This window comes from Arctopsyche grandis, chromosome 10 (genome assembly GCF_051622035.1).
Source record: "Arctopsyche grandis isolate Sample6627 chromosome 10, ASM5162203v2, whole genome shotgun sequence".
NCBI lineage: Eukaryota > Metazoa > Arthropoda > Insecta > Trichoptera > Hydropsychidae > Arctopsyche > Arctopsyche grandis.
The window spans coordinates 28,356,683-28,365,505 of NC_135364.1; the positions used below are offsets into that span (position 1 = coordinate 28,356,683).

At 35.0% G+C, this 8,823-nt stretch overlaps 3 protein-coding genes across 3 annotated transcripts; 1 reads left to right on the top strand and 2 right to left on the bottom strand.

The window, feature by feature from the left end:
- Window positions 1-296: 296 nt before the first annotated feature.
- LOC143918408 (large ribosomal subunit protein mL63) lies at window positions 297-963 on the bottom strand. The gene is made up of 2 exons (XM_077440325.1): window positions 742-963; window positions 297-553 (listed from the first exon to the last, which is right to left on the bottom strand). Exons 1-2 carry the CDS (start codon window positions 913-915, stop codon window positions 407-409), a joined length of 321 nt encoding a protein of 106 aa, XP_077296451.1. The 5' UTR covers window positions 916-963; the 3' UTR covers window positions 297-406.
- Window positions 964-3,415: 2,452 nt separating this feature from the next.
- Window positions 3,416-5,432, top strand: LOC143918403 (required for meiotic nuclear division protein 1 homolog). Its single transcript, XM_077440319.1, has 5 exons — window positions 3,416-4,113; window positions 4,203-4,436; window positions 4,504-4,708; window positions 4,782-4,937; window positions 5,008-5,432. The coding sequence occupies exons 1-5, from the start codon at window positions 3,698-3,700 to the stop codon at window positions 5,176-5,178; spliced, it is 1,182 nt and encodes a 393-aa protein (XP_077296445.1). The 5' UTR covers window positions 3,416-3,697; the 3' UTR covers window positions 5,179-5,432.
- A 1,420-nt stretch (window positions 5,433-6,852) lies between these two features.
- Window positions 6,853-8,485, bottom strand: LOC143918405 (uncharacterized). The gene is made up of 5 exons (XM_077440322.1): window positions 8,336-8,485; window positions 8,083-8,219; window positions 7,827-8,012; window positions 7,632-7,753; window positions 6,853-7,555 (listed from the first exon to the last, which is right to left on the bottom strand). Exons 2-4 carry the CDS (start codon window positions 8,189-8,191, stop codon window positions 7,695-7,697), a joined length of 354 nt encoding a protein of 117 aa, XP_077296448.1. The 5' UTR covers window positions 8,192-8,219; window positions 8,336-8,485; the 3' UTR covers window positions 6,853-7,555; window positions 7,632-7,694.
- Between the last annotated feature and the right edge of the window lie 338 nt (window positions 8,486-8,823).

Sequence of the window (8,823 nt, forward strand, 5' to 3'; positions counted from 1 at the left end):
GTCTTCCAATTGTAAAAAAATATGATTTTAATATATGTATTATAATTGAGTGCAATAAAATGAAAATTTTGATTATAGTTTTTTTTTTGTATTTCTTGCAAATTTAATAACATGGTCATATGCAAGACTATTATCATCTCAATATATATATATATATATATATATATATATATATATATATATATATATATATATATATATATATATATATATGTATTGTTAGTTTAATTTCATGTGAAGTCATTAGTTCCATTGTACGGTTTCACATAGTGAATAAATTATGAATACGTCAATTAACAGTCAAACAAAATTGAAAGCGTTTGTACGTAAATAGTTTTATTACATTAACTAAATAGCTAAACAGTGTTTAAACATAAACTAGTACATAAAATATGTTAAAAATATATCAATCCCATGCCTTTGAACTATTAAGGCTTCCTAAAATATCTTCTGTGAGTGTACTTTTTTTGAATTTGGCTCTGCGATTGTTAATGATCAATTGCAACATGTTTACTTTTTCTCCGCAAGCTTGCACGTGACCGATTTCCTCCTCCTGCAAATTTGATTTAAAATTAACATCGGAATTGACCATTATTCAACATATGTACATATGTAGTTTCAGGGTACGGTATAACTTCAAATTCCGAGTGTTAGATCTGGTGCTAGCTTGGAGTGTTTGGAGTATTACGTCACTCCGAAACCACATACATATAGTGAAATAGGTGCATGAAGACGATGTACCACAGTGAGATAGGGGTGTCTCAGAAAGAGCATATTGCGTTCTTCGGTTTCGAATCTGGCTTTGAGCCTGTTCAGATGCTCGGGCAGTACTCTTCTGACGAGACGATTGCGCCCCCTCCATATGTTTCCATTTGGAAAGGGATTGCGCCGAAACAAACATAACCCCAAACGCATCTTGCTATCTGTCACCGAACGTCCTAACCTCACCTTCACTGCTACCACTCTATACATAAATTAATTTCAATCAAATTCATTCCTCTTTATAGCAGTTGACCACATCAAAAATAAGAATCCTATGACATTGTAGATTGATAGCGATGATTAAAGACTCGTATATTTAGCGTAAATTTTTTTTTTAATTTTGGCATTTTCATATTTTGTAAAAATGGCTTGTACTTTTAGACGTTTATGGAATTATCATACACGTGCCTAACCAGTATATCCGGAGACATGACCTTTAAGAGGGCTGTACACCTTAATTTTGTTGCCGTTCCTTTCTTCGATATATATATTAAGTGAATGTATATATTGAGTGAATGCGACAATATATATCAATATATATATATATATATATATATATATATATATATATATATATATATATATATATTGAGTGAATGCGACAGTTTCGCTTCGACCAGATAATACGTATTTTAAATCGACAAAATCGAGGTTTCGTATTCTCCTATTTTCTCCTCCAAAACTGGACCAATTTAAAAAAAAATTCATCATCGGTATAATAAAGATATTTTCTGTGCAACTATGCGCGTATTTTTTTTTAAATCGACCGTTAAATAAGCACGCTGGACTCTTTTCGTGGGTGTAAAACTTTTTTTGTGATTTTATAGATGTTTGGTGGCTCCTAGCTCCTATAAAAAATAACTAATCAAAAAAATAAAAAATAGATGCATCTCAATTGTGGATATCCATAGCATATTAAAAAATAATTTCTCTAGTGCCATAATTGAGGAAGGGAGAAGTCTAATACGTTTGTATGGACAAGGCGCAGGTGTCCAGCCCTCTTAAAGCATCCTTGCTTTGACAATTTCAGTGGTGTTACCCCAATTTTAGAACAACGGGTTTCCAATTTTTTTTTCAATAAAATTATTTTGAATATATATATATGTAAATACATTTTTTTTATCGTCCAAGGCACTATTTAATAAAAGTTCATTAAATTTTCATGTTTTGTATAATTTTTGACAAAAATTATATGAATTTTTAGATAAAAAACGGGTTTCCCGAAAAAATTTTGATTTTTAAAAACGAGTTTCCGGAAACCAATGGAAACCATTGGGGTGACACCACTGGACACGCCCAATCACTAAAGCAACAAAAACTTAAGAACCCTCCCCGAGCGCGAGAGGAAACACGCTCTCTTCTTATCGTACTTCCTTCGAAGACAGTCGAGCTCTGCCCTCCCTTCCCTGACTTGCACTTGATGCAAGCGATGACCTATTTACGAGGCGAGCGTTTATGGGGGAAGCGTGTTCTTCCTTTGTTCCCCGGACACACGTGTTTGAATTATATTCGAGGCGCGTGCTGGGGGTCAGCGTGCCGTGGTTTTTTGGGTTCAGTGCCAGGACGTGGTCCGTGGGGTAATGGGGTCGTGCGCCGCGTGTCTACGGTGCACCGACCTCTTTGAACGATAGCTGCAGGGGCTGTATGTATGTGTATGTGTATGACCAGTGGCTGTGTATGCGTCGTCGTCTCGATCAGCTCGCTCTGGAGCACGTGCTGGAACAGTGCGGGGTGGGGAATTAAAACTTCTGGCTTTAGCTAAACCTGGTTTATTGTTGACTTGATGGCCTAGCCGGGGAGTTGCTCGACGCCTCTGCCCCTTTATGGCGGGGGCTGTGGATTGAGTAGGCTGTGGCTGGTTTGGAAGGGTAGACCAGCCACGCCAAGACCTTCTCGGTCGGCGTCTCACGAGCGTCTGAGAGCTCGCCGTGTTTGAGGCTTGGGTCGAACACGTGATCGAGCTGGTCATAGGCACGACTATGGAAGAAGCCATACTCCTCGGAGGGCTTCTATTATGCCAATGAGCGCTCGCCGTGATCAGACTTGGGGGGATCACGGGGCCAGCATGCCCGGAAAACAAAGGCCGAAGCCGTAACCCTTTTTGCTCAAACACTCTTTATGAGGCGATCGAGGGACACGTGCGGTTTTATCGTTTACGACTTTTCTGGATATGTGTCGCAGTGGCCTGATGAGATCATATAGCATGAGTTGTACTATATGCCTACAAACGCATGCGATTTTCGTAGCGGCGGTTACCCTGGTAGCGATTCACATTCGGGACGTAATCACCGAACCCATTGTAATATACTAAAATTATGTATCTTTATCAATGATCATCCTTACAGTAATTGATACAAATTGAATTATTGACCAATGATTAGGAAATATTAGTCATTTACTCCGGTTCAGTGATTATTCCGCAAAAAGCGATCTCGCGCACGTCACTAAAATCTCGATCACGGAACATCTGGCACCCAAAAATATCATCAATCTTGTACCAATATTGTGCTAACGACAATTCCGTATTCGCAATTGTTGTGACAACGATTATCGTGCGCGCGATCGCAATTTGCACAATTTGTGCCCTCGGTGATGTTTACGGTTCGGTGATTACTGGTCACAAATAACTCGTCACAAAGTCACTAAAATCTCTATAACGGAACATCTGGCAGCCGAAAAGTCCATCATACTAACGATAACTATCATAGTAACGAGAACTTGAGTGCCAAATATTGTGTATTCGCGATTTTCATGGCAAAAATTGTCTTTGTGACCACCCCAATGTGACGAATAGTCCAATTACCGATGTTTACTACCAACTGATATGAACATATATTAATTTACTTTCAATTGGCAGTTTTGCGTAATGTGTCAAATCGGTCTTCTAGGTTATGTTTGTGTTATCATGCGTCTGACATGAGGTGACTTTATCAACATGACCTGCAAAATTTTCATCAGATCTGTCTTCAATTCCACGGCGAGATTGATCTCAAGGTCGACTTTCGTCAAACCGAATAACGTTATACCGATTAGATTTCTCAGTATAACTTCGAATAGTCGCAATGCGACGATCATCAAGAATGCTAAATGGCAAAATACCGAGTGTTTGCATCACCGCATATTTCCACCCGTCGAAAGTTTTACAGGCGGAAGCCGATCCTTTTCGTCTTCGTCGGCTGATGTAACACTGTTGAAAAAGAGAGCGAGCAAGAAAAGATACGCCTCTGAAATTGACCCTGAAAATATGGACGAGGGTCACTTTACAGTGATTGCCTACGCCACTGCTAAAGAGTACGATCTTGAACAACTGAAAATGGCTTTATTGGGAGAAAAACTGTACATTCCTCAAAAGTGAGTGCTCATTTTATTTTTCATATGCTTACATAACATTTACAAATAGTACTAAAAGCTTTAGTTGTAATACTATTTTTTAATTATAGATTGGTTGATGTGGATATGCCGGATGTACTGTTTGCAACAGCCAAATACAAAATCGGACTCGAGCCTAGACAAATATTCTTTTTCCGTGAAGGGTCTGTCGTTTTTTGGAATTGCTCGGAACTAGAAAGCAGCAATGTCCTTTTATTCTTAAAATCATTCGAAGAAGATTCTTATAAAGAGCGTGTGGTTTTTAGGGAAAGAGAAATTATGGCCTATAAATATCAAGAGTCTGGGTAAATAATTTTACATTCTATTTCATTTGTTTAATTTGAATTATTATCAATCAATGTTTTGTTGTAGAAAAAAGTGTCAACTGCAAGGATCTACATTTTTATTGAGTCACGAACCCGATAATTTGCTAGAGAAGTATACATTTTCCAATGCAATGACCCAATCTGTAAAATTAGGTGTATGGGAAAACACTTTGGACGATTATGCAGACTCTCTTGCCAACGTTACCGAAGTTCTCGAAAGCGGAGCTCCTATCAAAATGACCAGAGCTGAAGTAATATTTTCATTGAAACAATCGTACGGTCTTACCGTGAGTTAGGTGTATAATTTATCTTTTATCTTTTTAGATTTTGAGAAAAGCCGGCGCTCTTTTCGCTCTGAGACATCATATAAATTTGGATTCTGATCTGTTAGACACCCCCGACTTTTACTGGGAGCGAGCAGAACTCGAAAGGATATATGGAATTACAATAAATTATTTTAGTTTGGCTCGTCGTACGAGAGTAAGATTTTTTGTTGATAAAGTACTGTTTTTTATTTTATTTCTTTGTAATAAGTTTATGTGTTTCTTAGGTGCTGAATGAAAAATTGTCGCATTGTGCAGAATTGGTAGAGTTGGTTGGGGCGCAGCTTAGTGATCATCACCACGTCCGTTTGGAGTGGATGATTATAATATTGATTATGGTAGAAGTGGGTTTTGAAACGCTTCACTTTGTTGAAAGATATTGGGAATACCTCCAGTGATCTGATTTTTTATGTAGAAAATACTTTAAGTGGTGTTAAATATGTTATATACTAGATTTCAATCATTCTATTGTTAAGCTTTTGTCACAAAATACTGTGATAGATTGTCTGTATATTAAATATATATTTTTTGAAGTGTAACATATCGGTTTATATGTACTAGTCATGTTAAAAGTTCCAAGTGTGACATATTTTTTGCTATAAAAACATGTATGCAATATATGAATAAAAAAAGAAAATATATATATATATTTTAATTGTTTAGAATTTTACTGGTGATTTATTTTATTTTATTTAAAAAAAAATCAATACCACAGAGACTTGACAGGTTGCCCCAAAGCGTCAATGTGATTATAATACAAATAATAAAAATAATAAAAATCAAGTAAAAAATATGTACACAAAATAAAAACAAAGAAATAAGATTGAAAAATTTATATCGTGCTATTTAGGATGTGTTCCACCAACTCAACATAACTGGCATCGAAGAGGTCCAAATAATGTGCCAGTAAGTTAAGGAGTCGAACAGCTCTCGAGAGGGGGGAGTTCATGAGCACGTTTGATTTAGCCCTAATTGGCAAAAATATATCATGTTTTCTTATAACTCTATGATTTTCCGGGGCCCAGAATTTTAGTTTCTCCAGGATAGCAGGATTGTGAATCTCTCCTCTAAGTAATTTTACGAAATGTTTCCCAAGAAATAAATCTCTTCTCTTTGCCAGGGAGTTGAAACCCAAAGATCCCAAGACAAAGGCACTAGGGAACAGATATGGATAAAATCCAAATGTCTTCAGATATAAAAATCTAAGGAATTTCCTTTGGACTCGTTCCAACATTAGAGAGTAACGAAGTTGATAGAGAGACCATATAATGGAGCCAAACTCGAGCACACTGCGAACTAATGTACAATATAAGAGACGAATGGCAGTGAGCCCTAGTACGGACGAATTACGGATTACGAATCCAAGGATTTTTGTTGCACTATCACAGATATTCTCAATGTGAATGTTGAAACTCCAACTATTTTCGAAGACTATTCCCAGATCAGATATAAATAATTCTCTCTGAAGAAGAGAATCATGAAATTTATACGGATATTTAATAGGAGAACGAGAACGAGAGTAAGAAATGACCCGACACTTTAGGATATTGAAGGGACGTTTATTAACATTAGCCCATTCATAAATAGAATTCAAATCCTCTTGCAAATAAAGAGCGTCAGGTAAATCAATTATTCTCATTTAAGATTTTTAAGTCATCCGCATATAATAAAAATTTAGAATGGTGAATAGAAGATTGAATATCGTTGATAAATATTAGGAATAATAAAGGGCCAAGATTTGATCCTTGGGGAATCCCAGTAGTGGAAACATACTCATAAGAAAAGCAACTATAAATTCAGCAAATATAAAGTCAGGGCTGCTCTATGGGGTGATTTAAGGGTGCAGAACACCCAGGCAAAAGTTTTTCAATTCACAAAATAGCTAAAATTCGTAAATTATTATACATACACTGATTTAGTAAATATATATAGATATACTTGACTCGTTACAAAATAATGTTAGTCATTTGAGCTTGTAATAACAGAGTTTGTCTGTATTGAGTTAAAAATTTCAGATCTATTTAAATTGTTCAATTTGTTTCTGATACAATCACATAATCATGTATATATTTGAATCACAGTAAAGGCTATGATGTATTTATTGATTTATATACACCCATTTTTAATTTACATGACATTTAATGTCAAACATTGTACATATTAAACCAGAGAGATGTAATAAGAATAGAGGAGCTCTCACGAATAAATAATTGTTGTAAATTTTACGCGGTACGTCTCTATAAATACGCTACATCGCACGGAATACAATCGGATCAAAAAAAATGTATCCCATGTTGTTTATTGTGTGTTTTTGAATGTATTGTGCAATTTTTACCGATGCTTGCCCATCTTGCGAGTAATATAAACAAACAGAGAAGTTTTTATCGGACATACGTCGAGCACTAACCATCAAAGACTGATGCTAAAATTATTTAGATTTGTCCGTGGACAGAATGCCACTTGACAACAAAAGAACACCTAAAGCCACTTCTATTTTACATTTATCTGTATAAAACACATTCTACAAATGTATGTAGGTAAACATATTTTAAACTTCAACAAATTCGATGCAATGAATTTGCGAGAAACTGAGGGGAAGAATGCCTGATTCTACAATAATTAAGTTAAATAGAAATCGTAAGTATAATAGGAGATCCATAGCCGATATGGATAACAATCCAGATCTCGCCGGCAGTATACGGACCGGGATTTGAAACCACAACCTTTCTACTGTCGAGCAATATCTTTAACCAGTGAGCTACGTTGTGTGATACGCTGAACAGATACAAAAATTATAAATCAGATAATTGATTTAATAATACACACATATATTTAAAAGTCTTCTATGTACCTGATTATTACTACTGTAGTGGAAGAAAATTGTTTCATAATTTACAATATAATTAATGCCGTTTCATTTATTTTGTGTAGACATTTTAGTAGCTTCCTCGTATGATGGCAGACCTAGGGGAGCTTAAATTAAAACAAAACATGAAATATGTAGTAATATCATATCCTATGTCAACGATATGAATGAGCATAATACCACTCTTGGGAGCAAACGTTGTCGGCATTGATGAATGTGAATCATTGAACACTCCACTGGAAATGAAAGAAATGTCTCGATTCTCGTTGGCCATTGCTACTCTTCTGTTAAACGTGTTATTTGATGTGGATGTTGTAATATTCGTCGGTTCAGTTCTCCTGTGAGGCGATCTAACTATTCTATTGCCTATTGTTAAATACTGTTGCATTAGAAACATGATTAATATACAATGAAATGAGGCAGTTTGTATACTTACGATAATATCGAGGTAGTTCGTTTCGGAGATTTGTGCAGTAGTATACGAGAATGAACAGCACGATGAAAAATAAACAAAATAATATGAATACTATTACTGGTGAAATCATTTTGTTACTGGTGAGAATATCTTTCGTTCTGTAATATGAAAAAAAAACAACATTTATAGTATATTTACATTGCGATTTATTAATAAATTGCGTAATTGACAAATAATAGGCTGAATCATGTACCTAATACAGATAAAATCATACCTAATATAGAGAATTTACTGCCTTTCGAACAACATAGTTTTATTTATGTAATAAAGCTAAATAAATTGTATGTGGAACGATGTTTAACAATGTTCCCACTTAGTCAACATTACTATGCACTATCATTGCGAAACAAGTCGGATGATTTTCATAAAATTTGAGTAGATAAACGAAATATTTCATGAGATAAAAAAAATAATCAATAGAAAATTCTATTGTTTTCGATATTTACAAACATGTAACGCCAAATATGTATATAATATTCCAAGTAGTGTAAATTGAAATCTATTATGCGGCATAATATATTTCATTTTACACTACTTGGAATATTATATACATACTTGGCGTTAAATGTTTTCAATGCAGTGAAATACCGCATAATTTATGCAGTATTTCACTGTATTGAAAACATTCTTCAACTTATTTATTCATCCCAATTTTCTTGTTTACTGACAAAAATTATAAATAAAATATAATACTGAGTTCTA

What these genes read in the sequence shown, in the direction of transcription:
- LOC143918408 (XM_077440325.1), bottom strand. Translation starts at nt 915, where the DNA reads ATGCGTTTGGGGTTATGTTTGTTTCGGCGCAATCCCTTTCCAAATGGA. An exon ending in GACACCCCTATCTCACTGTG is followed by an intron (nt 554 to 741) that starts GTACATCGTCTT and finishes TCAAATTTGCAG; the next exon opens with GAGGAGGAAATCGGTCACGT.
- LOC143918403 (XM_077440319.1), top strand. Translation starts at nt 3,698, where the DNA reads ATGACCTGCAAAATTTTCATCAGATCTGTCTTCAATTCCACGGCGAGA. An exon ending in TCAAAATGACCAGAGCTGAA is followed by an intron (nt 4,709 to 4,781) that starts GTAATATTTTCA and finishes TTATCTTTTTAG; the next exon opens with ATTTTGAGAAAAGCCGGCGC. An exon ending in GTTTGGCTCGTCGTACGAGA is followed by an intron (nt 4,938 to 5,007) that starts GTAAGATTTTTT and finishes TGTGTTTCTTAG; the next exon opens with GTGCTGAATGAAAAATTGTC.
- LOC143918405 (XM_077440322.1), bottom strand. Translation starts at nt 8,191, where the DNA reads ATGATTTCACCAGTAATAGTATTCATATTATTTTGTTTATTTTTCATC. An exon ending in CGAACTACCTCGATATTATC is followed by an intron (nt 8,013 to 8,082) that starts GTAAGTATACAA and finishes ATTTAACAATAG; the next exon opens with GCAATAGAATAGTTAGATCG. An exon ending in AACGTTTGCTCCCAAGAGTG is followed by an intron (nt 7,754 to 7,826) that starts GTATTATGCTCA and finishes TTTTAATTTAAG; the next exon opens with CTCCCCTAGGTCTGCCATCA.